Source organism: Mus caroli, unplaced genomic scaffold, assembly GCF_978045245.1.
Source record: "Mus caroli unplaced genomic scaffold, Mus_caroli_1 scaffold_17, whole genome shotgun sequence".
Lineage (NCBI taxonomy): Eukaryota > Metazoa > Chordata > Mammalia > Rodentia > Muridae > Mus > Mus caroli.
In genome coordinates, this window is record NW_028227272.1 from 1175382 (window position 1) to 1203144 (window position 27763).

The following is a 27763-nucleotide window of genomic DNA, read 5'->3' on the forward strand; positions in this document are numbered from 1 at the left end:
ATCTAGGGCCTTATTTATCTCAGGTGCTCTACCACTGAGTTAAACCTTCAGAGTTCTATTTTGAAAAAGGTCTTATGGAGTTATTCAGGCTGACCTTGAATTTGTGATCCTCCTGCCTCAGTCTCAGAGCAGCTGAGATGACAGACCTGACTTACAACACTCGGGGATTGAGGAGCCTGCCATCCAGCAGATTTGTGCCTGGGGTAACTGGTGAACCTGGGGGCAGTTGCCACCCAGCCTTCGAAGACTTCCTGTTTAAGACAAGCTAAGAAAACTAAGTATCACATGAAACCACCCGACTTTTCAATTCTGGAAATGACATCCAACTTTCAAACCTGCCACACAGGCCAAATGAAACACCTGGGGTCAGTCCTGCCCCCGAGTGTGGGGGTGTGGATGCCCTGCATTTACAGCACAAGTACCAGCTGAGGCCAGATAAGTCTCCAGATAGTGAGACCCAGACAAGGCCTTCGATACAGACCCGGCAGAAAAGGGATATGATGGTGAAATCCGGGCGCTGAGTTGGGTCCCCAAAGGCCCTGAGGCCTGACTCTAACCACAAACCACGGGGGGGGGGGGGGGCGGGAGAGAATGATCATTTTCCTGGAATCCTGCAAGGCAGGGGATTTTTCTGAACCAGCCCCTGGCACAGCACCCTCCTGCTTAATCAAGGGCTGCTGTCAACAAACACCTAGGTCCCTCCTACTGTTGATGAAGTCCCCAATCCTGCCTCCCATCCCAGGCATATTCTAGTCTTGAAGCTTTCAGTAACTCAAGGGGCTTGAGCAGACATAAGTTCCTAGGTCCCAGTCTCTCATTTAAAGCTGGGGAAGGTGACCAGGGATGCTGTCATGGGTACAAAGATCTCAAGTCCAGCATTAAGAGATTTTATATAAGAGGCTCTTGGAACCACTTCATGTGGCCTTTCTAGCTTTTGAAATTGTAATTAGCTAACAACAAAAACACATTGTGAGATTACGCCTAAAAAAATCTAGATTTGTATGAAAAAAATCCTCAGTTTTGGCAGACTGGGTTGGTCATGGGGACTCAACCATCATCCCTGCTACATCCCTACAATCTACCTCTGCTTCTTCAGCTCTTTACTGACCCGAATGTCCACTTCTTGAATTTGTGTCACTAGATATTTTTCAGTTAAAAAGCAGGAACCTGTCCAAATGTCACACAGCAAAAGATACTTAAGCCAGCCTAATAAAATCACTCCTCACTGGGATCTGGAGGTATCTAAGGTGCAAACTAGGCCTGCTTAGTGCAATGACCCATTCAGAGGAGGTGGGTGTGTATAGGCTTGGTCAAACCGCGCCTCAGCCAATTGGAGGAAGCCCCGCCCTCGGTAGAGACGGTCCCACCCACTCCTACATCTTAAGCAGAGACCAGCCTCCTACGAGTCAACTTCGGAGTCGGAGCCGGAGCCAGAGACCGGGGCTGGGAGACCCCAGCCCGGGACGCAACAGCCTCTGGATCCCGGGACCCGGGACCTCTCAGGACCGGCCAGAGGCGAAGGACTGAGGCCCCACTGAGGCCTTGGACCGCACTGCCCGGCTCCTTCAGCCGCAGTCGTCTCCCGGTGAGTGTCTAGGGGCGAGGGTGGGGGCGACAGGCGGAGCTGATCACACTGGAACAGCACACTAGCACATTCTCTAGTGGGGCTGCGACTGCCGGAGCAAGGGGCTTATCCCGGCCTCGGGCCGTTACCTGGGCGGGCACGTCCAGTTGCACCCCCCTTCCTGAGTGGGTTCAGGGGCCTCCGTTGACCCTCGGGAGAACCACTGCGTGCGTTTGTACATGGCTAACCTACCCGTGAGGCTCTGAGTAGACAAAATAAACACCCCCTCCCTTGCTTCCTCCTCCCACGACTGGGCCCTCTGGCGTGACCAGTTTTATGAATCAACCCTCTTTTAGGGGATGGCCCAGCCGTAGTCTGGTTACTTTTCCCTCACGGGGGTCAGACAGTCTGGTGCCCTTGTGCAGAATGGTTGCTTGGGATCCTCTGGGCCTTGTCACACATGGCAGAAGCCACGAATACGCAGGCAAGCCTGGAGAGGACCGGGAATGGGGAGATTGATAGGTGTGCCCCCAGGTGAGGGCTGAACTTTGGCTAACCATAATTTTTAGTGCTCCAGTATCAGCGCATCTCATCTCTACCAGTAATGGGCTTTGCTTGGGCTGCAGAACCAATGGTCTATAGCCAGTCTAGTCCTTTGTGTTCCCCAACTTGCAGCTCTAGGGCCAGAGGACTGCTTAGGTTCCTTGTGGTCACTGGCAAGCCAGCTGATTGGTGCCAACCACACTACCTCACCCCCATTCGTTAACGATTACCATACCAGGGTCATTTACTGCTTCCATTGGATCCCAGAAGCAGCCTCTGCAGTAGAAGAAACCCAAGGCTCAGGAGTTCCCTTGCTTGTTTTTTGCATTAATAGTAGGTGATGCTCCAGGAAGAGGCACCAAGAGAGCCTTCTTCCCTATCTGGGTCAAGAGTTCCTAGGGGAGAGGGTCTGGCTAAAAGGTAAAAGGTCCCTTCCCCTTAGGCTGCTGGGAAAGCAGAGATGTGGGTGGGCTGGAGCCTTGTGAGGGGCTACATTGGTATGGGCAATGAAGGCCAGTATGGACCCAGCTGTTAGCATGAGCTGGAGCAGGCAGGTGGGGGATGGGAGGGTAGTCCCTAGAGTTTACTGTCCTCTCCCAGGGGAATCAGCCCCCGGGGGAACTTCTGTAAACAGAGTGTCAGAGGCAGGAAGAGGGCTCTGGTAATGAGCAGCCCAACTGGATTCCCTCCAGACCATTATCTAGCATCTCCCATCCCGAGAGGAAAGGACCTAGGAGCACACATGCCAGCCCAGGGAGGGGGGCAGGCACTGCTTGTCCCCAACTTGCCAAGCCTCAGAGTTGCACACCAGAACAGCCACCTGAGATCTGTGGGTAAAGAGGGCACTAGGTAGAAGGCTACTGTGGCAGAGTGTTTGGAGACCACCCTCTGGAAGTGGTGGGAGAAGAGAGAGTACAAGAGGCCTCTCAGACACTGTAAGACTTATACTTTCCTAAGCAAGTCCTCTCTGGCAGATAGCCCTGGGGACAAGAGAGATAGCCAGACATGCATGCAGGCAGGCAGGCAGACAGACAGGCACATGCTTAGGTACACACACACACACACACACACACACACACACACACACACACAGTCACTGCCATTCCAGATATCCCCAGCCTGGGTTAGTTAGGATAAGTGCTAAGGAAGAGCCAGGATTTTTGTGGCTAGGTTCAACTGGAGTCCCAGGAAAGTGGGGCTCCATTTGGCAGCAGGAAGTGGTTCCTACCTAACTATCCCCAGCACAGTTCTCTTGGGTAAGTGCCTAAAGTCATTCTTGACCACTGGCAGGGCCTAATCTTATGTGAAGGGACCAGTCACCTTCGCCAGAGATCCCTTAGAGCCCCCCCCCCCCCAAGCTGGGAAACCTAAGGCCCTTGTGTTGGCAAGAAAACCAGCTCCCCTCACGGCTATGGAATTTGTGTGTGCTTTTGGAGAAGGGAGAGGTGTGTGCGCTCACACACACAGCAGCAGAGGCACACTCGAGCACACACACACACACACACACACACACACACACACACGCGCGCGCGCGCAGGAGTGTGGCCCAGAGGGTGTGTGTGTACACGTGACGGCAGCAGGCCAGTAGGGGTGCTCTGGCATCGTGGGGAGGACTAGCCCTCCTTCCTTTTATCAGTTTCCACATTCCAGAGTCAGCCCGGCTGCTTTCCCCAACCCCTCAGCCTGCTGTCCAGGCAGCAGGCCTCCCCCGCTTTTCCTCATTCCAGTCTCCCTGGGTGTGAGGAGGCTTCTTCAGGCCACCTCAGTTTGGGGGCGGCTGGGGAAAGGCAGAAGGCCAGTTCTTCTTTAAGGTCGGGAACACCCCCCCCCACTCCCCACCCCCGAGCTCCTCCTGGGGAATGCAATAAGACTCTGACATTCCTGGAGGCTGCCTAAGAGATTTCATTAAGGACAGAGCTGGCTTGCCTGAGGGAGCTGGGGTGGGTTGAGAACCTTGCTGGCCTTCAGCCTCAGCCACTGGACAATAGTGACAACTGTAGGGGCAGAGTTGTGGTTCAATGGCCAGTTCATAGACCCCAGAAGGGGTTTCTGTGTGTCATACAATAGCTGAGGGTTCATCTGAGACTGCTGAGTGACTTGTAGGACAGTGGTGTGACAAATGGAATAGAGAAAAGACCCTTGTGAGGCCACTGCCTTCTCAGACTCCTGTGCCCGGGAAGCTTGGGGTGGGTGGCCTTCTGTGGTGACTAAGGTGTTGTGGAAGTTCCGGGGTTAATTGCAGGGTTACAGCTCATTCAGTGGGTGCCAGGCCCTGGGCAGGGACAAGGCAGTAGGAGGCCGAGCCCCAGGAGCGGCACACCTGCCACGCGTGCTGACAGTGTCCTTCCCCTAGCCCACATCTAGTTGGGCCACAGCCACCACATAGCTCCTGGGGCCACAGGTGTTCTTGCCCAACAGGTGGCACCTCTCTTAAGATGGCACAACCTGCCACCCCAAGGGTTCACTTAAGCCAGAGACTGATCTTAGTCACTGATCTATCTCCCTTGGCTGACAGGTCTGACAGCAGCCAGGTCACCCACCTGGGTGGAGACAGGCCACCTTGGCCACACCAACTCCAAGACCCAGAATCCTTTCCTGGACAAACACAGCAGTTGCCCAGTGAATGTTCTCATGGTCCTTTTAGCAGTCCCTCTAGCTGTGCAGAAGACCCAACAGAGAACTTTACTCAAAATATAGCTGCTTGACTCTCCCCAACAGGAATGACTTTAAAAAACAAAAAACAAAAAACAATAGACAAAGCCTAGGGAATTGCAACTTTAAGAGAGCTTCCTAGGTGATCTATCCCTGCAGCTTAGATAGGAAAGCCCTTGAGTTAGCTATAGGCAGAGATGGGACCCAATACAGGGAAGGGAGTTGGGGTGAGGCCACAAAGCAGAATGAACAGAACTGGCTTGGGATCCCCTGACTTAATTACCAGTCTGGGCTCTGCCTCCTTTTCTCGAATTCTATTTGAAAACCTATAATAGAGACCCTCAACTCATCTTCTCTGTTGGGCCAGGACTGCTGTTCTAGAGAGGCAAGATGGGGTGGACCAAACCAGAGCCCAGAACTGCCTCGGACACGTCAGCGAAACTGGAGCCAGCTATTCTGGCCGCCAGCACAATCCCGCCTGCAGGAGGAGGTTGGGGGGGTGGTGTTGGCAGCCTCCTGGGGCTGGGCTGCTGCCAGGCCTGGCAAGCAGAGTAGAGCCCATTCAGTCCAGCCCCAGGAGACAGAGGCTTGGAGCCCAGAGCTGAGAGGCAGACCTTGCAGACCCTATCTATATCTAGCCTGAAGAAGTGTGTGAAGAGGGGTGGGTCTCAATTGTCCTCTCCACCTCGAAGGGCACATGACCAGCTCCAGGGCTGTTGTGTTCACTAAATGCCTGGGTCCTACCCCACCCACTCTCCCGTCCCTGCCTGACCTCAGGCATGTGTATGGGTGGGTGCCCACAAGTGTGTCACACACTTGGGTGTGGAGGGCATCCTTAGCCCTTGAGAACTAGATGACCAATACCCTTGGTTGTCCTGACTCACAGATCCCCTGCTGGAGGTCATGTGCTTCAGGAGGTTGGACCAAAGGACCGCTGACCCCACATTCCTTTACAAAACGAAGGACCACACCCCCACCTTAATTGCCTTAAGAGTAGACGGATGCCTGGTCATGCAGCTTTAGACTGGGCCCAGGGGTCCCTAGCTAGCATGAAAGTGATAGTCTCCACAGTAGATCCTGCTCATTGAGGAAGGCAGAGCTCCTGGCTTACAGGCAATACCTCCAGTAGCTAAGAATGTTTACTGACCATCTGGCAATTGTTTTGGGAAGCAGGTGCTGTGAATAGCTCCAGTGGATGCTGAGGTGGAGTTTGTGGTCTGGTTCTAGAGCCAGACCTAAATACCTCCTCCTGGCTCTTGGGTACTGAGAGAGCCAGGCCTGTCTGCTGTGATAGAGTCAGGCCAACCTAGGTGAGGAATCTAAGAAGAGGCAGCCTGACCCTTCATAGATGCTGCCCTCCTGACCCCTAAAGCCCAGGCTGTTTCAGAACTCCCATAACTTTCACAAAGGAAATGGTCACTCTGTAACCCCACAAGGATCAGATATCAAAACAAAAGCGGTAGTTCTGTCAGAGCACAATCAGCTGAAAGCACAGGCCAGTAGCAACTCTAGAGAAGCTACCTGCCCCCGCCTGTTCACACGGCAGGCACAAGGACGGGGATCCCAGACAAGCTAAATGTCCTTCAGAACTTATTAAAAGAACTCCTTGTTTGAGGCTGGAGAGGTGGCTCAGTGGTAGAGAGCACAGGCTGCTCTTCCAGAGGACCCAGATTTGATTCCCAGCACCCACAAGGAGACTCACAACCACCTGTTCCACTCCAGTTCCAGGGAATCCAACAACTTTTCTGGCTTCCACAGGCACTGTACACACCTACACACACACACACACACACACACACACACACACACACAGAGGCAAAATGGCAAGACAACTTTACATATTAAAGAATAAACTCCCTGTTTAAAATCCACACCAAAAAAAGGAGAAGGAGGAGGAAGAGGAGGAGGAAGAGGAGGAGCAGCAGCCGCCGTCCACGGGACTGCCCGTAACAGCTCACCAGCTCTGTAGGTGAAAGACGCAGCTCAGTCCAGAAGGGACCCAAGCTGGGCATTGGTGATGCACACCTTTACTCCACGACTTCAGAGGTGGAGGCAGGAGGATCTCTGTGAGTTGAGGATCAGCCTGGTGTATGGAGAAGGTTCCAAGACACCCAATCTCAAGTCAGGCCTATCTTCTGTTGCTTCTCACCATGGTCAGCCTCTGTCTTAACCACACTGTTCCCAGAACCACCCATGACAGAGCTCCCACACAACAGACTATCGCTTGCAAACTGGAGTTTTCCAAAGCTTTAGATCTACCTTTTGCCAGGGGTCAGGCAAAGAAACTAACATGATTATTGGAGGAATGGAATTGGATTAGCTATTCCTTGTATGATCTTCCTGGCCTAGAACCCTGGTCACCGCTAATCTCTCTCCTACCAATTTGTATGGCTATTCCATAGCTCTCAGCCCTTAGCCAGGCATCCATCCCATGGTCAGCCACTCCTGCATATCCCTTTTCCCTTTGTGCAAAGTAAGGAGCCCCTCCTTAGCACCCATTCATCCCCACAGCTCTAAGATGGGGAGGACATACAGAAGAGAGTCAAGTGCTAAGCTGGTGCCCCCAATTGAGGCCTCACAGCTTGGACAACTGACCGTAGGGCCACCTGCCTGCAATGAGCTCTTACAAATCAGCAGTGTGGCCAGGATAGCCATGTGCAGGGTCCCCTCCTGTCTGATCCTGGCCTGGTTACACTGAGAAGACTGACTGGGGGTAGGTCTCTCACCTCCTGTGTGGATGGAGGCCATTTGAAGCCCATATCTGGCAGCCAGGCCAAACAGGCTACCTTGAGTTAGAGAGAATAGAAATGGTCCTATAGGTATGGGAGCTAGGGGTACGGCATGGCTAACAGGTTTAGGTTATTAACTGTGGAGCCCCATGGTGCTGGTAGATCAGGGACCCTTGATCCTCGAGGTTCTGGTACTTGTCTCAGCTGATTCTCATAGGAGCCCCTATCTAAGTGCTCCCTCAGCAGAAAAGCACTGCACAAGCTCTGCAGCTCAAGGAGAAAGGTGAGCAGGACTCTGCCTAAGGAAGTTGTGGGCTGTCTACAGAGCAGGTCAGGGGTTGGGAAAGCTCCAAGGTGTTCTTCACTGAGGGATGCTTTGTAGCTTAGAGTAACAGAAGAGAAGGGGCTTTTAGAGGTACCAAGGGGAAAGATTCCCTTCCCTGACAAAGGGATACTGCAGGTAGTAGACAGGCAAGTGGATTTAACCTGGGCAACAAAGACTTTTCTTTCACTTAGAGCTGGCATAAGGCCCCAGGCAGCTAACTCACCTGTCCTGGGACCCAGGCTGTCTGTCTTCTTCCCTTTCACACCAGGGGCCCTTGTACTTTGGAAAAGGGGAACCCATAGATGGGATAGTGGTAAAGGCAGACTGGGTGGGGGTCTTGTTACCTGTTGTAGCCACACGTGGGGGAAGGGAGGCCCCAGCTCTAGCACAAAAGGCCCTTGTGTGAACAGCAGGTGCCTGGAACGGGAGGGGATTGTCAGCCATTAGGCAGAACTACCTGCCTGGGGGAAGGTTTACATACCAGCAAGGCCCAGGCCTCTGGGGCACCCAGAGTGAGGACTGTGCTTGAGTGCAGCCCTCTACTAGGAGCCTGAGTGAAGTGAGCAAGCTGTTGACCTCTCTCATCCCAGGACAAGAGCGGGAGCCCCAGCTTTGGTGGGGTTTGATAGGACATGCAGCCGTAGAGGGCATGGGCCTCCCAGGGGCAGACCCTATCACACTGGCTATGCTCAAGTCCTGGGCTCCAGCTCAAACGCACTGTACCTTTAAAAGCCCCTTCTCTGTTACTCTGGAGTGACAAATGATCTCAATTGGCTGCTGAGGGGACTGAGACAGCAGTGGCTGAGCAAGCACTGGCATGTGGAGAGGACGGGCCACTGTCACTTCTGGGGGACAATGCTGTTTATTGTTCTAGGGGCCCAGAGCAGAACCTCCAAAAATTATCTGAAGAGTTAGCCTGATATTCTTGTCCACTGCTACAGGCCACCGTTCACGGTGAGGACAATGTCCTTCCCCTCACCTGAACCACAGGGTTCCTCATCTTTAGTTTGTGCTTTGATGATAGGGGAAGAAAAGGAGTTTCAATTCATCCAGCCACCCCTTTCCCCAGACGGGGACCCGACAGGCGAGGACAGCCAGCCAGCCTTTACCCTTCCTCTAAGAACCTCATCACTTAGCCACATCCTGGTGGCCCACAGCCCCCATCCTGGGCAGGTCTGACAGCACAAGTGGAAAAACACAGATCCCATAGTTTCCATGTGAAGTTTTCCTGCTGCGGTCTCTCCTCCCTCAGAGGAGGGAGGGACACAAGAGTGTGGTGCAAGGGCCAGCAGCCTCAACAGTCAGCTTCTCTGCTTACGCCCGGGCCAACTGCCCATCCTGTCTCTCCAGCTTCTACAGGGAGGGGCTTCAGGACCCACAGTTCTCCTTCCCGCTGCATGCAGCCAGCTAGAGGGACTGGGCTTGGCTGGGGCAGAGAGGTCTGGGTTCAAGACAGAGAACCTTGTGTTGTCATTGAGCTATTGCGGTGGCTGACGGTCCTTAGGCTAGCTAGCCTCCACATGATCAGCCTGCTGTGTGTTCATTCATGACAACACCACCATAGTGGTATGATCACATAGAGAAGAGATGACAGAGATAGCCCAGAAACTGGCCAAGGGCACTAGGGACCTGACTCACACGTTCTGGGCTCCAGTGGATCTGAGGGTGGGGAATGGAGAATTCTTCTCTGGCTTCCTGATGTGTCTGCCCTCAGCCCTGACTCATAAGCTCTTTGCTCTTAGGGACAGAAGATGTACTCCAGGAGCTGCCTGCCACCTCTCCTGTTGTTGCTCCTGGTGCTCCTGGGGTCTGGAGTACAGGGTTGCCCATCAGGCTGCCAGTGCAACCAGCCACAGACAGTCTTCTGCACTGCACGTCAGGGAACCACAGTGCCCCGAGACGTGCCACCTGACACAGTGGGCCTGTACATCTTTCAGAACGGCATCACTACCCTTGATGTGGGCTGTTTTGCTGGCCTTCCAGGCCTGCAGCTTCTGGACTTGTCACAGAACCAGATCACCAGCCTGCCTGGTGGCATCTTTCAGCCACTTGTTAACCTCAGTAACCTGGACCTGACTGCCAACAAACTGCACGAGATCTCCAACGAGACCTTCCGTGGCCTGCGACGCCTGGAGCGCCTCTACCTAGGCAAGAACCGAATTCGCCACATCCAACCCGGTGCCTTCGATGCGCTTGATCGCCTCCTGGAGCTCAAGCTGCCAGACAATGAGCTTCGGGTGTTGCCCCCATTGCACTTGCCCCGCCTGCTGCTGCTTGACCTCAGCCACAACAGCATCCCAGCCCTGGAAGCCGGAATACTGGATACCGCCAATGTGGAGGCATTGAGGTTGGCTGGCCTAGGGCTGCGGCAGCTGGATGAGGGGCTCTTTGGCCGCCTTCTCAACCTCCATGACTTGGATGTCGCTGACAACCATTTGGAGCATGTACCATCTGTGATCCAAGGCCTGCGCGGCCTGACACGCCTGCGGCTGGCTGGCAACACCCGTATTGCCCAGATACGGCCTGAGGACCTCGCTGGCCTGACTGCCCTACAGGAATTGGATGTGAGCAACCTGAGCCTGCAGGCCCTGCCCAGTGACCTCTCCAGTCTCTTTCCCCGCCTGCGCCTCTTAGCAGCTGCCAGGAACCCCTTCAACTGCTTGTGCCCCTTGAGCTGGTTTGGTCCTTGGGTGCGTGAGAACCATGTTGTGTTGGCCAGCCCTGAGGAGACGCGTTGTCACTTCCCACCCAAGAATGCTGGCCGACTGCTCCTGGATCTGGATTATGCAGATTTTGGCTGCCCAGTCACCACTACCACGGCCACAGTACCTACTATAAGGTCTACTATCAGGGAGCCCACACTTTCAACTTCTAGCCAAGCTACCACCTGGCCCAGCCTCACGGAGCCAACTACCCAGGCCTCCACCGTACTATCGACTGCCCCACCAACCATGAGGCCAGCTCCTCAGCCCCAGGACTGTCCAGCATCCATCTGCCTGAATGGTGGTAGCTGCCGTTTGGGAGCAAGACACCACTGGGAGTGCCTATGCCCTGAGGGCTTCATTGGCCTGTACTGTGAAAGTCCAGTGGAACAAGGGATGAAGCCCAGCTCCGTACCAGACACTCCAAGGCCCCCTCCACTGCTGCCTCTCAGCATTGAGCCGGTGAGCCCCACCTCCTTGCGTGTGAAGCTGCAGCGCTACTTGCAGGGTAACACTGTGCAGCTACGGAGCCTCCGGCTCACCTATCGCAACCTGTCTGGCCCTGACAAGCGACTGGTGACATTACGGCTGCCTGCTTCACTTGCAGAGTATACAGTCACCCAGCTGCGACCCAATGCCACCTATTCTATCTGTGTCACACCCCTGGGAGCTGGACGGACACCTGAAGGTGAGGAGGCCTGTGGGGAGGCCAACACTTCCCAGGCAGTCCGCTCTAACCATGCCCCAGTTACCCAGGCTCGTGAGGGCAACCTGCCACTCCTCATTGCGCCTGCCCTGGCTGCTGTACTTCTGGCTGTGTTGGCTGCCGTAGGGGCAGCCTACTGTGTGCGACGGGCGCGGGCAACTTCTACAGCTCAGGACAAAGGGCAGGTGGGACCAGGGACTGGACCCCTGGAACTAGAGGGGGTGAAAGCCCCTTTGGAGCCAGGCTCCAAGGCAACAGAGGGAGGTGGGGAGGCTTTGTCAGGTGGTCCTGAATGTGAGGTGCCTCTTATGGGCTACCCAGGGCCCAGCCTTCAGGGGGTCCTCCCTGCTAAGCACTACATTTAGACCGGTGAGAAAAAGCAGCCAGGGGGTCAGGCTTTCAGTCACCACCCTCCTGCTGCCACAGAAGGAAGTTCTCAGTATACACCACAGTGCACATGCATGATGGCGTGCTGTGGGACCCTCTCTGGGCTGGGTCTCATCTGTAAGCTGCTACAGCCCAGATGAACTCTGCCAGCCGCCAGTGCATCCAGTACAGCGCCTGCCATCTTGTGCAATGTGCAACCCTGGGATGTGAGCCCTGCCATGTGCTGGTAACATGGCTAGGCATGTTGGGCTTCCCAAACCATGGAGTCTGGTAACCAGTGAAGGAAGCCCCCAGAAATAATGAATGGGGAAGGCACTAGGGCTCTGGCCTTGGCCTCAAAAGTGCAGGCACACTTGAAACTGGAAAGGAAGGTGCTCTGGGCACATGTGGATTTGCTTCTATTGTTTTGTTTTTTCTAATGTATTTATAAAAGATCTTTTCCCATTTATGCTGGGAAAGTGTTTTTCAAACTCAGTGACAAGGACTTTGGTTTTTGTAAGACTATTGATGATATGAAGGCCTTTTGTAAGAAAATAAAAAATAAAGTAAATTGCCTGTCTCTCTGGTTGGGCTTGAGATTTAAGGTCTATGGACATGCACAGGATTGGAGGGGCTGCTGCCCTGCCATTAGAATGCTCTAACCATGGGTCCTGACCATGGTAAGGCTTTCACTTACCATGGGTGGGGCAGGAAAATGGACTTGTTAGGGTAGCTTACCCTAGGCTAGGCCTCGTCTTCTGCCAGCAGGAACCACGGGGCTTAATGTACAAAGCAGGAAGGGGCTCATAGAAAACCCAGAGCACAAAGGGAGGTCACATCCTCCTTGGGTATTCTGAAAGCACAGTCCACTATCTTCAACTAGAGAAGACAGCCTGGAGCTTCCTCATTCTAGAGCCTAACAACGGCTGATCCTGGGACCAGGTGGCTTCCAGACTGGACCACAGAGTCTTAGGCTGGCTAGGTATGTGTGTCCTGGCTCCTTCCTGCTGTCTACACTGTTCTGGCACAAGCCTAGCTTTAATGAAGGGCAGTGGTGGGGGAAATGTGGATTACCAAGGCAAGAAACCCAGTGGGTGGAAAAGAGGGCCAGACAGAACATTAGCAGTAAGGACAGGGCTAAAAGGGCTGCCTGCCTTGCAGACGGTGCCAAGTTTGGTGGCCCTGGGTATTCCTTAACTTCCTGCTCTGGGATGTGCCCGGCAATTCTAGAACCCCAAAGGATTGTTTCCTAGGAAGACTACAGGCTGTGGGGGCAGCAAGACTAGGTTCAAGAACAGCTGCAGCCTGGACTGGGTGTGGGCAGCTCCAAAAACTGATGGATCATCTTTGTCTGTTACCCTTAGGGCTGAGAGAGGAGTTGGGCCCTGGCAGAGTAGAAGGGCCCAGCAAAAGCAGAAGCCAGTCACTCACAGGCTGCGATGCCAATCAGTGTCTTCTTGTGGGTCATGGCCCTGGTACCAAGTCTCACCCCTGAAGGGAAGGAGGAGGCCCAGCCAGGCCTGGGGAACAGGCCCTGTGGTTTGGGGTGTTGATGTCAGCATCAAGTCAGGCTGAGCCACATGAGGCTCTGGATTCAATTAGTGGCTGCTGAGGCTCTGGGAGAGGGAGGAGGTGGATGGTGGGTCATGAGTGGCAGTAGGTGGTAGCACTGGCCCGGGTGGGACTCCTTTCTACTGAGGCTGCAGTGTGGCGGCAGCAGCCCAGGTGGATTTCCTGTAGGCCTGGGTTCTATTAGGACAGTAGGCGTGGTGAGGCTGCCCCTCTCGGCAGCCCCATCAAAGGGGCCTTTGTGGGCCTGTGGGGCACTGCTGAAGAGCGGTGACTGCCGAGTAAATGTTTTTGCTGCAAAGCAAACCTGGCTTAGAGGGATGGCAGGGTAGGATGGCAAGACCTAGAGAAGGGGGAGGAGCCCTCCAAGAAAGATATCCAGATCATGTCATCCCTGGTGGGGTCCAGACCAAGATGCCAGCCTCCACTGAAGGTAATTCTCCCAGCGTGAGACCAGACGGATGTGGGGAGGAAATCTGGGCTCTTCTCACCAGGAGCACAGTTCCTTAGAGCTTTGGAAACTCAAGTTCCAAGCCACAATCTCCTTTAGGGAAGAGGAGAAGAATATCCCATGGGAGACAACAGTAACAGCTCATAGTGAGTGGCAAGATGGATGGGGTCCTAACACCTGCTTCCTGGTCTCCAGCAAGGCGAGGTGAGCAGCTGCAGGGAGAGCCTTCACTCTCTTGCTATAAAAAGCAGGACTTGTAGTTCACCCACACTTCCATACATTCTTCACAGATACAGCACCTCAGTGCACCCAGGAGCAAGGAACATGAAGCAGGCATTTCTCCTCACCTCTTGGACCAAAGCTGCTCTTTAGTAGGGGCTTTGCTGAACTTTCTGCTCTCATGCACCCCCCCCCCCATGTTGAACCTGGGATCTGGTACATGGGAAATGCTGAGACATCCTCTAAATGTCAGCCTGAGCCCTCCACAAGGCATGAGGAAGCCTGGCAATGCTCTGCCACTCTGCACGGTGCAAGGATCCTCACAGACACTCTAGAAATGACCAGGAAAGTGCAGAGACAGGAACCATGCAAAGGCCTTGGCAGAGATTGGTGGGGAAAGGCACGTGCCTGACCCTTGAGCCCTGTAGCTCTTGTGAGTACACACTGTTCTGCCTAAACTAAGATGGAAAGTCTATAACAGAGAGATCAAGGGTGGCAAGGAGACACAGCTGCCAAACTCCCCTATGGCTGTGTCCAGAGTTGGCACTCTGTAAACCTTCCATCTTCACAAATGGGGGAGGGGATCTGCTTTATGATAGGCCTAGGAGGACATAGGGACCTACCACCTCTCTCAACAGTCTGGATACTGGCGTGTGCCAATGTCTACCAGGTTTGTGGAGGCTGGAGAGTCCTAGCTCCCTTGCCAAGGGTGTCAGCTTGCCAGGGCATAGGCCAGAACTGGGGGACTGAGGGAAGGAATGCTGGCCTGACAGCCCATCTGGGAGTAATTTGACAAATTCCAGTCCTTGTTGGTCCTTCGAGGCTATTCTTAACTGCTGTAATTACAGGGTCAGCCCTGGCCAGTGGCACCATGGGGTCTGGGCATGGTTAACTCTTCCAAGGGCCATCTTAAGGCTAGGCAGGAGATGCCCTGTGGGGGAGGGAATAGTCTCATCACTACAGGCTGATCGGCTGGAAGTAGCAGGTGAAGAATACTGGACTGAAGGTGCCAGGGGCCCCACAGCACCTCTGCTGGAGGCCTGAAAACAGGTCATCTGGCTTGAGTGTCTGGAAGATAAGATGCTAGGAAGGACAGTGCCAGGCCTGGGGTGGATGGACAAGACAAACTCTGGTTGTGCAGCCCCAAGGCCAGCACCTCTGTCTCCTCCAGGGCATGGCCATCTTGATGATACCTTTTTCTTGAGACCTAGCTCCTGACCCTGAATATGCCTCAGCTTTGCCTTCTTCACTCTAAATAGATATCACCAAGTCAGGCGTGGTGGCACACTCCTTTAATCCCAGCACTTGGGAGGCAGAGGCAGGTGGATCTCTGAGTTTGAGGCCAGCCTGGTCTACAGAGTGAGTTCCAGGACAGCCAGGGCTACCCAGAGAAACCCTGTCTCGAAAAACAAAACAAACATCCTGTCTTCTCCTCATCCATTAGAGGGTAGGATCTCCCTGACCACACCTCATTCTCTGAGGGCATAAACAATACTTCTTTCCCAAGCATTTCCTGACCCCACATATGGTGCTCTTGTTTCTGGGCCTTTGAGAAGTCCTTGTCCCTCGTGATTCAGGTTCTTCAGTTCTGAGACATCCTACAAAGGATGTGCTGGACAACATAGCGAAGGGCAGGACGCCTTTCTTGGATCTAGTATTCCCTGGATCTAGACGGGTCTCTGGACAGCCCTTCCATTAGTCACAGCTATGGCTTCAGAGCTGGAACTGAGTCCCTCCCTCCGTCCCCAGCAGCCATGCCTGGCCTGTCAGAGTCTCTGATCCTCTTAGAAGCTTCCTCTCCTCAGCTATTCTTGACGGCCATGCAGACTGTGAATATAATGCTTATCCTAAGTGCCAGCTTGCTAGTGACTGGTTTATAAGCCATTACAGACCAAGGCCATTTCTCCACAAAGTTGCTCAGCCTGACCAGGGATCCCACCAGGAAGAGTCATAAACTCTCTTCCACGCTCTTCTGGGAGGCAGGGAGGGAAGAATGAGAGCATAAGCACACATTACCCTCCTGTGCTGTCTGGGAACATATGTGAGGCAGGTCTCAAGCAAGCTTCTTACACATATGTCAGTAGACTGCAAGCCCACCTGTAGCTGCCACACACACGGGCAAACAGCATCTCAGATCTCATATCTATTAGTGTCTCTCTTCCTACCACAACCTCAAGTATCCTTCATGGAGCCCTCAGCTCCATGAAAACATCCACAGCAAAAACCACGCTCATTCCTGTCACCCGCCCCCCCCCCCCACATTTTCAAGGTCATAACCCCTACCCTAAATTTAAAAACACACTTAAATGAACCCCTAGAGAGTGAAGTGTGCCCACGGCCAGGAGACTACATGCCTGACAGAGTTCATGTACTGGCCCATTTAGGACTGCCTCAGCACCACCTGCTGGAGAAGCTGGGGATCCTGGAGGGTTGGGCCCAGGACCAGCCCAGGCTCAGCATCTGTCACTCTCTAGGGATCAGCCAGCCTCAATGTCAGGGGGCCACCACTAGTGGTCACTTGGGACACCTTCTAAACACTAGGCTCCCAGCTCCCAGTCTGTCAAAAGTCCTACCCAGGAGAGGTGTCCAGGGTGACGGAGGCCAAGGCACTGCTGAAGAGCCGGGTATCCCAGAGCTTCGCTTCTCGCTCACGCATCTGTGGGGAAGCCAGAGCAAGGCTCAGAGGGGTCTCCCTACTTCGGGAACCTAGTGCCCGAGGGTGCAGCCTGGCATAGCCACTGCCCCAGAGCACAAGGGAGTCATGGCAAGGAAGGAGAGTTTGGGTTTCATTTCCTGCCCTGCCCCTTTAAGAACTTTTAGGTGACCAAGGACAAGGGGCGTTTCCCTCCATGGACTCTGGTCCCTATGGGGCCCGCCATGGCTCCAGAGGTCAAGCTTAGCTACTGCAAATGGAATCTGCCAGTTTTCTAAAGCCCTCAGTTCCCTGGGGCCCTGAGACCCAGCTGCAGTCAGGCCGTATATGGACAGGCCTATAACTGGCTGTCTGCACCTCACCTCCCAATGGCCTCACCCAACGTTCTTGAAGCAAGGGCCTAAAGGACTAGACAAGCTCCTGGCTGGCAGTACCATGAGTGCTTGAGGAACCACTACCTGGTTGAATCCAGTGGATACAAGGTGCTCTTGAATGCCTGTCCACGCCAACCGGATGTCTCTGTTGTTCTCATGGGCCTGTGTGCTCTGCAAAAGACAAGAGACAGCACTGAGCCACCAGGGCCCCCTGTTGGGGACAAGGATCTCTTGAGTGGCTGGGAGCTCAGATGTTCTGTGCCTACTTGTCTGAGCACCCACAGAGAACAGGGGAGGTCCTGAAGGCCACAGGAATCACAGGAAGAGCCTTGAGGGTCCCTGCATGCAGGGGACAGCAGGCTCAGCTTCATTCTCCCTCCTTCTGAGAGGGCTGGTGTGGTGGGGCCACCTCTGTAGGTACCCCAAGGAAGCTGATGGCTGAGGGTCCTCATTTGGGAGCTGTATGAACCTGGGGAATGCACACCCTCTACTGAGCTCATCTTCTCACTTGTAAATGAGGCTTACAGTGCCCGTGCCACCCACTCCTTGGGGCTGCCTAGAGGATCAACTGAGAGCATACACAGAAGGACTGGGCCTTGAGAAAAGCCCCGTGCAAATCATAGGATTAGAGGGATTATTTCTGCCTCCTGTCAGTAGGCCAGAGGGAGGGCCTGGGGCCAAGCTCAGGGTAGCATCCTGGGAAGGGTAAAGCAGTGCCCCTGGTGGCCCTTCAGGGTGTTGGAGCATCTGACAGACAGGAAGGCTAGAGGCCTCAAGAAAGGAAGAAGTTCACATAACAGGCAGAGCAAATGGTCCTGTCCCCCTTGGGCCCTGGCAGGAGGGAATCCAGGGGCCAGAGGAAATGCAAACAGCTCTCTCCCAGTCACCCTGGCCCCTAGAGCCTGAGACAAGGACCCTGTTACCAAAAATAGCTCACCCAAATGTGGCCAGCCTCCTCCAAACTTCCCACGATCTTGTCCTTGGGAATGAACGAGGGACGGAAGCATCTTGGAGAAGCTGTCCCTGGGCCCCCTCCCCAGCACACAGAGGCTGACCCCAGCGTGGGAGACCACTGGGAATGCTCTGCCTGTCCTTCAAGGGGCTTTTCCCACTATTCCCGCCCACCCAGCCGCAGTGACACAGGAAGTTGGAGTTAGAGCCTGAGAACTAAGGCCCCACACTTCTCTCTCCATGTAAGAGGGGCTTAAGGGTCAGGACAAAGGTGAAGCCATTGGCCAGCCCCACAGCTGACACACTCACTATTATGGGTCAGAAGTGGTGTGTGAGCTCTTGTTCCTCACGAGTGTGCAGAATCCCTTGTGAGGTGGAAACTGGATGGTTTGTAACTGGTTTGCATCTCACTCACTCGCTCACATTTAACAAGCACGTGAGGCTTGCCATGGCAAAAGCTGTGCTAGGAGCTCACAGTGGGGTAGGACAGGTTTCAAAGACAAGCAATGTGAATATGCTGTGCTAGGAGCAGGAGACACAGGAGACAAAGCAGGTCCAGTTCCTAAGTCCATGGGACATTTACACACCAGGAGGCCAAGAAGACTAAACGGGGTAACTCCACTGCTGCGGCTATTAAGTGCCACAGAGAAAATGAAGGTTGTGAGAAGCACAAAGACATCATCCCTGGACATTTACTTCAAGGACTAAGTATTAAAATCTCCTAAATGCCCAGCACTGAACCTATATTTTGCTGTTTGAATGGGGGGGGGGCACACATTTTTTGAGACAGGGTCTTGCCAAGTCTAGTCCAGGCTGATCTTGAACACTTGATTTTCTGCTACAGCCTCCTAAGTGCTGGATTTACTTGTTTTCAGATGTGCACCACCACATTCAGCTACAGATATGCATTTTACAAGGTAACAGGGCACAGAATGTATCTGAAAACACTATAAATGATGTTTTGTTTGCACAGAGCTAGCACTGCAGAGACTGGAAGGGAACTTCTCCCGGGGTGGGGGGTGGGGGTGATTTCTTCAGCAACTACAACTACCGGCAGATACCTACGTGGTTCTTGGCTGACTCTCCTCCTTCTCCTCAGCTCTAGTTTTGAAATAGGGAATCACTATATAAGCCACGATGACACTACCACCACCTTCCTCTTTAGCCAGCATCTTGACATTAGGAGGTAGTTAGAAAGCATCGTCCAAAAGGCATATAAGAGGGCTTGTCCTGACCTTTCCTGCCCCTAATTCAGGTCTTGAGTCCTCACCACTGACAGCCATCATTGTTCAAACTCAAGAGCATGACATTGCTCAGAGGTTAAGGGTACTACTGCTTCTCCAGAGGACACAAGCCTGGGTCCCAGAACCCACATGGCAGCTCACAGCCATCCGTAATCCAGTCCCACTTACATACACGCAGAACATTCATATATATACAAATAAATACTTTAAAAATAAGAGCTGCTGCTTCTCTGGATTGGCAATGGCTTCAGGGCCTTGCTCGCCTCTACCCTAAGCTCTGTCTTAAGGAACAGCAGAGAGTCTAAGGGGCACTCAGAGAGACTTCTGGGTCCTAGGCCAGTGACAGTGGGGACTTCTTCATCTCAAAAATAAAATTAAGCCAAAGGCAGGAAGATCAGAAGTTCAAGACCAGACTCAGCTGTGTAGTAAGTTCAAGACAAGCCTAGGCTACATGAGGCCCTGTCTCAAACACAAAAACCAGCTTAGCGGTGGTGCTTGCCTTTCTTTAATCCTACTACTCAGGAGGCAGAGGCAGGTGGATCTATGAGTCAAAGGCCAGCCTGGACAGAGAGCCAGTTCCAGGACAGAGCTAAACAGAGAAACCCTATCTTGAAAAAAGTTAAAACTAAGTAGGGGTATAAAATACAGTAGGGAGCTGGGCGGTGGTGGCACATGCCTTTAATCCCAGCACTTGGGAGGCAGAGGCAGGCGGATTTCTGAGTTTGAGGCCAGCCTGGTCTACAAAGTGAGTTCCAGGACAGCCAGGGCTACACAGAGAAACCCTGTCTCAAAAAAACAAAACAAAAACAAAAACAAAAACCAGTAGGGAGCCACCCAAGGGTCATTTGCTCCAAGACCAAGTGCCTAGAGGAACAGGGCAAAGTTGAGTACAACTCTAGTGGTATGTACAGCCTCCAATCTCTGGGGACAATGGGGTTCAGATGAGGAGAGGCCCAGAACAGGCACAGGTAGGAGGATGCAGGGCAGTACACTGTATCCACCCCCCCACCTTGACTCCTGTTAGACAGGAAGGGGGAACTCAAAGAAAGCACATTCAGAAGGAGTCTTGCTGAGCTGGCCCCTCAGCTCTCACCACCCTGGCCGACAGCCGTGGTTTTCCTAATAGAAGCCAGGTGTGGGCCAGATGCCCTGGGCGGAAGTTGGGGGGGGTGTGTGCAGGGACGGTTGGAGGGCAGCATTCCAGGCCTGCTGCTGCCCCCGCATCCCATAGAGCCAAGCACAGGCACCATCCTGGCGGCCAGTGGAGCTGCCCACGCTCTTCCCAGATCTCCTGGCTAAAGCCCCTCCAGGGGGCTCCTGCAGCCCCCCCCCCAGTCCCCCCAGTCCTCAACGCCTGCCTGTTTTCTTCAACAACTTGGAGCCCCTTGGCTAGCAGCCACAGCAGCTCCACCTCAGCCTCACTCACAGACCACCTCTGTGGGGTGTTAGGGAGGCGTAGGAGGGAAGGGAAAGGGGAGGGGAATGGGGGAGAAGGCAGGCTGGAAAGAGGCCACTGGAAAGGAAGGAGAATGGAGAAGGAAAAAAACTAAAGGATTTGGCCGGGTAGGCGTGAGTACAGGTGTTGTGCCCCCAAACCCTGGGCAAGTCACCCTTAAAGGGGCTTCTATCTTACCTTAAAACAAATCTGGGGACATCTAAAGCTTAGAGATCAGAGAAAGCCTACATCACCCTGAGATTCAAATAACCCTGGGATGGGATCAGCAGGGACATGGGGCTAAGGTGTGGCCAACTTTGGCTCTCTGCAATTCTATCCAGTGGGGCCTCTTTTGGCACAATGTACCATGTGAACAGATTTTTGAGGATGAAGGGATGCCCCAGGCTATCCTTAACTTCCCATGGGGAACCAGTCCTCAGAACAAGAGGAAGCCGATTACGATGGGCCTAGGTCTTTACTAGGAAACAAGAGCTTGTACTACACCTCCCCGGGGGTGGGGGGTGGGCAAAGCCTCATCACATTCTGGTTCATCTCTTAGGGCTGAAGAGATGGCTTAGCTGTCTAGAGCACTGGCTACTTATCTAGAGGACCCCACAGGGATTGGATTCCCAGCATCTACATGGTGGCTCCTAACTCTCTGTATTCAATCCCAGAGGGTCTGATGCTCTCTTCTGGCCTAGGAGGGAATCAGGTATGCATGGGGTGCCACAGACATATGTGGACAATACTCATACCCATAAGATAAAAGTGTGCTGAGCATGGTGGCTCACGCCTTTAATCCCAGCACTGAGTTCCAGGCCAGCCTGGTCTACAGAGTGAGTTCCAGGACAGCCAGGACAGACAGGACTACAGAGAAACCCTGTCTCGAGAAAAACAAAAACAAAAAATAAAATAAAATAAAAGTTTTTTTTTTTTCTTAAACTATCCTTTTTCAAAAAAAATAGAGCCGGGCGTGGTGGCGCACGCCTTTAATCCCAGCACTTGGGAGGCAGAGGCAGGCGGATTTCTGAGTTCGAGGCCAGCCTGGTCTACAAAGTGAGTTCCAGGACAGCCAGGACTATACAGAGAAACCCGGTCTCGAAAAAACCAAAAAAAAAAAAAAAAAAAAAAAAAAAAAAAAAAATAGAAATCTTAGAGTTAGAGACGGTTCGGGGTTAAATGTGCATGATTGTCTTGCAGAGGATCCCAATTTGGCTTGCAGTACTCATGTTAGACAGCTCACATGTGTGTGTGTGTTTTATATATATACATATATATAACTGTTTTAGTTATATATACATATATGTGACAATAATTTTTTTAAAAAGAAAAGAAATATAAAACTACCAAGTATGGTGGTGCACACCTTTAATTCCAGCACCAGGAGGCAGAAGCAGGTGGATTGCCTAAGTTCATGGTGTACATAGAATACCAGCTGGGGCAACATGCGAGAGAGCAAAAGAGAGAGGCCAGAAAAGATGGCTCAGCCCCGGAGGGTCTGGGCAGAGTTCCCAGCACCCACAACAGGTGTCGCACAACCACCTGCAACTCCAGCTCTAGGCAGCCAATCTCCTGTCTGTCTTCAGTGGGCACCCATGTATATATGTGTACACACAGTCTGCCCCCCTCTTCCCCTCCCTCTCCTTCCCTCTCTCTCTCCCCGTCCCTCTTCCCTTCTCCCTCTCTCTCCCTCCCCCTACCCCCCCAACACACAAAAATAAATAAATCTTGAAAGAGAGGGGCTGGAGAGATGGCTCAGTGGTTAAGAGCACTGGCTGTTCTTTTAGAGGTCCTGAGTTCAATTCCCAGCAACCACATGGTGGCTCACAACCATCTGTAATGAGATCTGATGCCCTCTTCTAGTGTGTCTGAAGACAGTGTACTCACATATACAAGATAAATAAATAAATCCTTGAAAAAAAAAACTCTTGAAAGAGAGAGGAACTAGAAATAGAAATTCACTGGTCTCCCTCCTTGCCTACCACTCTCTAGCGTCCCCACAGCCCAGGGGACTTTTGTGTAAACGCCTGCCTCTCCTCTGGACCTTCCAGATGGTTTCTAGAGCCAGCTCTCGCCTTCCCTCGATCCCCTCCAATGACTTCTAGAACAGTCTTCCCACCACAGTCCCTCTGCTTAGGGCCTCATGGAAAACTGAGTCCTAATCTGTAAGCCAGTTTCTCAGGACAAACACCAAGCCCTCCCGAACAGAGAACCTTCAGCAACATCAGGGGCAAGGCCAGATGTGTGGCTAGCTGATTGCTGTCTACAGGGGTCTCAGTCTGAGAAATAAATGACTCTCCAGTGGCCCTATGCCTGTTGCCTCATTTGGAAATCATGACAATGTGGCCTCCAGGCACCAAGTAAACAGAGAATAACAAAATACCTACAGTCCCCAGGTTTAGTAGGAATGGGACATGAGTCCATCCCATGGCTTACTAAAAGACCTAGATACAGAAAGTGATGAATTGAAGATTCTTTCTGACTCCTAAGTAGCTGGTCTCTGCTGACCATGCTGAGAAAGGAAAGATGGGTATCAAAGGAGGGGAGGAAACTGAAATCTCAAATTACATTCTGCAGTCAGGGAATGACTGTCTGTGGGCAGCCTGGCTGGGTCCCACCCTGTGATCAAAGCTAGGCCCTTACAAGGACCCAGACATCAGGCCTCTGCACCCTGAACTCCGGCAGCAGCTGTTGCCACTGCCAGGTCTCTCACATGCTGGACTGTGTGGTCCTCATCCTGGGTAGGGTGTTTACGCAGCACTGTGCACACAACTCACCTGAGAAGCCTGGGTTCTTGCTCTGGGGTCAAAGATCCGAAGCTGCTTGTCCTAAATGAAGAAGAGAGAAAGAACCAAATGATACAGTTAACCGGAGGGTTGCTGGGGGGGGCGGGGGGGCAGCCTGCCTTCACACTACAGGCTCTCAGTGAGTCCTGTATTACACAGACGCGCTCCAAAGAACAGAGCTTACTTCCTTCTTACCTGGAAGGTCCCCTCCTGCCCAGACTCCCAGAAGATTATATTCAACAACAACACTCCACCTTTTTAAAAATTTATTTATTTATTTATTTAGGTTTTTGAGACAGGGTTTCTCTGTGTAGCTCTGGCTGTCTTGGAACTCACTCTGTAGACCAGGCTGGCCTTGAACTCAGAAATCCACCTGCCTCTGCCTCCCAAGTGCTGGGAATTAAGGTGTGCACCACCACTGCCCAGCTTATCCTCCACCTTCTTAATCATTATTATCTATCAGACAAATCACATGTATGCCCTCTCCACAGCCTTTCTGTTCTCTTTCTTTCTTTTGCCTTTTCTTTCTTTCTTTCTTTCTTTCTTTCTTTCTTTCTTTCTTTCTTTCTTTCTTTCTTTCTTTCTTTCTTTCGCTTTTTCTTTCTTCTTTGAGACAGGTCCTATGCAAAGATGTTACTTCTGCACTTGAAGAACTTCATCCTGAGACTGGAGAGATGGTTCAGTTGATACTGTGTGCCATGCAAGCATGTGGACCTGAGTTTAGTCCCAGTGCTTACATAAAACGAGGTGTGCATCAGTAAGCCTAGCCATGGAGCATGAACAGAAGGGCACTCAGCTTTCACTGCTAGCCAGCCTACCCAAAACAAAGAGACCCAGGTTCGGTAAGAGACACTATCTCACAAAATAAAGTAGGGGAGGGCTAGAGACATGGCTCAGTGGTTAAAAGTAATGGCTCCTTTACCAGAGGACCTGGGTTTAATTTCCAGCATCCACATAGTGGCTAACAACCATTTATAACCATCCAACTGGCCTCTGAAGGCACTGCGTCTTCAGACACACCAGAAGAGGGTATCAATCCCATTACAGATGGTTGTGAGCCACCATGTGGTTGCTGGGAATTGAACTCAGGACCTCTGGAAGAGCAGTCAGTGCTCTTAACTGCTAAACCATCTCTTCAGCCCAGATTAAAGGATTTTTTAAAATTTATTTATTATATGTAAGTACACTGTAGCTGTCTTCAGATGCACCAGAAGAGGCCATCAGATCTCATTACAGGTGGTTGTGAGCCACCATGTGGTTGCTGGGATTTGAACTTTGGACCTTCGGAAGAGCAGTCGGGTGCTCTTACCTACTGAGCCATCTCACCAGCCCTAAAGGATTATTAAACATTAAAAAAGCTAATCTTTCCTAACCATTCTTTCAGTGCACCAACCGATCATGATTACCTGAGGGCTCAGATGAAAAAAGACAAATGCTCATGCCCTATATACAGGTCCTATTTCTGCAAGATGATCTGGGTGTCTACATGCTATCAACACGCCCAAGCACAAATGCATAAAAGCTGGCATGTATGCCTGGCCGTGAAGCTCAGTAATAAAGCCCAGACCTAGCATGCAAACATACAAAAGATCCTGGGATCAACAACTCAAAGAAAAAACAATTCAGTAGAGTTTCTACTCACTATTCATAGGTTTGGCCATAGTGAATTGTTAGGTGCAAAGAGGGAGTTGAAGATAACATGCCATGGTGTGAGTCTACTATGGTTATAATAAATATAAATCTCCATTTGAGTGATCATGCTCTTAGACACTTTTGGAGTTAAGCAGAGAGAAAAGACTGAACTCAGACCAGTGAGTTAATGCTGGGTGTGAGGGGTAAGGAAGTGGAGGCCAGCCGCATTTCCTTTCTATATTTTAGTACAGTTCAGCTTTGTTTCCATCAACACAGATGCCTGTTTTCATATTTTGAAAAATGATACTCAGACTTACAAATTTAAAACATCACCACTTGCATCAGCAGCAAGGAAATGAAATGCTTATTTATAAATCTTACAAAGTAAGTATCCACAAAACATGAGGTGAGCTACAAACACCGATGAAAGAAACCAAAGATAGAAACTAACGATTGGATAGTCCATTTTTATGGATATAAAATCAGTTTGGATGAGTAAAGCTATTGCTGTCCAAGCTTGAGGCTCCGAGTTTAGGTCACTAGTACCCCATAGGAAACCAGGCACAGCAATGCACATCTATAATCCAAGCACCAGAAGATGGAGGCAGAAAGATCCAGGTTAGCCAATTGGTAAGCTTTAGGTTCACTGAGACAGACAGTGATGGATGGGCTGGGCACAGTGGTTCTACACAGTGAGCCCCAGACCAGCTGGGATGGTTTGCATATGCTTGGCTCAGGGAGTGGCACTATTTGGAGGTGTGGCCTTATTGGAGTAGGTGTGTCACTGTGGGAATGGGCTTTAAGACCCTTATCCTAGCTGCCTGGAAGTCAGTCTGTTGCTAGTAGCCTTTAGATGAAGATGTAGAACTTTCAGCTCCTCTTGCACCATGCCTGCCTAAATGTCACCATGTTCCCACCTTGATGATAATGGACTGAATCTCTGAGCCTGTAAGCCAGCCCCAATTAAATGTAGTCCTTTATAAGACTTGCCTTGGTCATAGTGTCTGTTCACAGCAGTAAAACCCTAACTAAGACACCAGCCAAGGCTACAGAGTGAGACCCCACCTAAATAAATAAAATGGGGTAGAGGGGTTGGTGAGATGGCTCAGCATGCTGATAAAGGTACTTGCTATGGATCCTGGTTGGGTTTTTAGTCAACTCAACACAAGCAAGAGTTACATGGGAAGAACTACCTCATTTGAGAAAAGTCTCCCATCAGATTTCCTGTAGGTAATTCTCTTGACTAATGATTCTCATGGGAGGGCCCAACTCACTGGGGGTGGTGCCTCCTCTGGGTACATCGTCCTGGATGGTGTAAGAAAGCAGTCTGAACAAGCCATGAAGAGCAAGTCAGGAAGCAAGCAGCACCCTCCATGGCTTCTGTGATAGTCCCTGCCCTGAGTTACTCCTGACTCCCCTTAGTGATGCGTGTGACCTACAAGTGAGATGTAATGAGTGTCCTCCCAGGTCGCTTTTGAAGGCGGTATTCTATCTCAGCAATAGCAACCCTAACTAAGATACCGTGTAAGCCTGAAGATCTGAGTTTGAATCCTGGAACCATAGTACAGGTGGGAGGAGGAAACTGACTCCATAAAGTCATCCTCTGACCTACCCAACTTGTGTACCGTGGCACAAGCACAAAATAACTTCTTTCTTTTCAGTTTTTAAAGACAAGGTCTCTCTATATTAGCCCTAATTGTCCTGGGATTCACTATGTAGACCAGGCTGGCTTTGAACTTGGAGAGACCTCCCTGCCTCTGCCTCAGGACTGCTGGGAATAAAAGCATGCATCATGCCCGGTTTGGGGGCGTGAAATGCTGACTCAGTAGTTAAGTGCTCTTATCGATGTCAAAGAGGACCAGGTTCAACAATCCCCAGCTCTCATGGTAGTTCACAACCATTGCTGACTCCAACTGCAGGGGTCCATTGCCCTCTTCTGACCTCCATGAGCACCAAGCATGCACTGCTGAGCATACAAATATGCAGGCAAAACTCTTACACAGAAAAGAAAATAAGAAAATGAATATATACTGGGGGAAAGGTGGACAGTGATAGAGAAAGTCACCAATGTCCGGTCTACATGTACTGCACACCCCTCTCCAACATGGAAACACATCAGCAAACAACCTCATGAAAACTGGACTTCAGCTTCTAATAATTCATCAATGTTTATATAATTGTAACAATGTATCTAACTAATGCACAAGGTAGTAAGGAGAAGCAGGCCTGAGATACTTTGGTGATCCCAGCACTTGCGAGGCTGAGGCAGTAGGTTTCCAAATTCAAGGTCGGCCTGGGTTATATAAACTACAGTAACAGATCTGAGCATGGAGGCACACACCTTTAACCCCAACACTCAGGAGGCAGAGGCAGGCGGCTGTCCGTGAGGTCAGTGTGATCGATGGAGCCAGCTCCAGGTCAGAGGCAGGCAGCTGCCCATGAGGTCAGTGTGATCTCTAGAGCCAGCTCCAGGTCAGAGGCAGGCGGCTGCCCATGAGGTCCGTCTGATCTCTGGAGCCAGCTCCAGGTCAGAGGCAGGCGGCTGCCCCATGAGGTCAGTGTGATCTATGGAGCCAGCTCCAGGTCAGAGGCAGGCGGCTGCCCATGAGGTCTGTCTGATCTCTGGAGCCAGCTCCAGGTCAGAGGCAGGCGGCTGCCCATGAGGTCCATCTGATGCGCTATGGAGCCAGCTCCAGGTCAGTCAGGGGTGTGTGGTAAGAACCCAACTCAAACGATTCATCCCACACAACAAGGTGACAAAGGAAGTTGGTGTGGGGGGGAAGCATATGAACTTTCTGTATTTCCTGCTATATCTCCTCTACAAAACAGTCTGTTAAATAAAACTAAAACTGCCAAGAAGGG

The 27763-nt window shown here is 51.9% G+C and overlaps 2 protein-coding genes across 2 annotated transcripts in view; one reads left to right on the forward strand and one right to left on the reverse strand.

The window, feature by feature from the left end:
• Coro7 (coronin 7) overlaps positions 1-27763 on the reverse strand; it is a 54731-nt gene that overhangs the window by 11739 nt on the left and 15229 nt on the right. Inside the window, exons 7-9 of the mRNA XM_021185519.2 lie at positions 23261-23311; positions 16938-17024; positions 16400-16482 (exon numbers count right to left, since the gene is read on the reverse strand). Of these exons, the coding sequence (XP_021041178.1) occupies positions 16400-16482; positions 16938-17024; positions 23261-23311 (221 nt within the window). The remainder of the gene's footprint in view (positions 1-16399; positions 16483-16937; positions 17025-23260; positions 23312-27763) is intronic.
• On the forward strand, positions 1406-12167 carry Vasn (vasorin). The gene is made up of 2 exons (XM_021185521.2): positions 1406-1585; positions 9556-12167. The coding sequence occupies exon 2, from the start codon at positions 9565-9567 to the stop codon at positions 11584-11586; it is 2022 nt and encodes a 673-aa protein (XP_021041180.1). The 5' UTR covers positions 1406-1585; positions 9556-9564; the 3' UTR covers positions 11587-12167.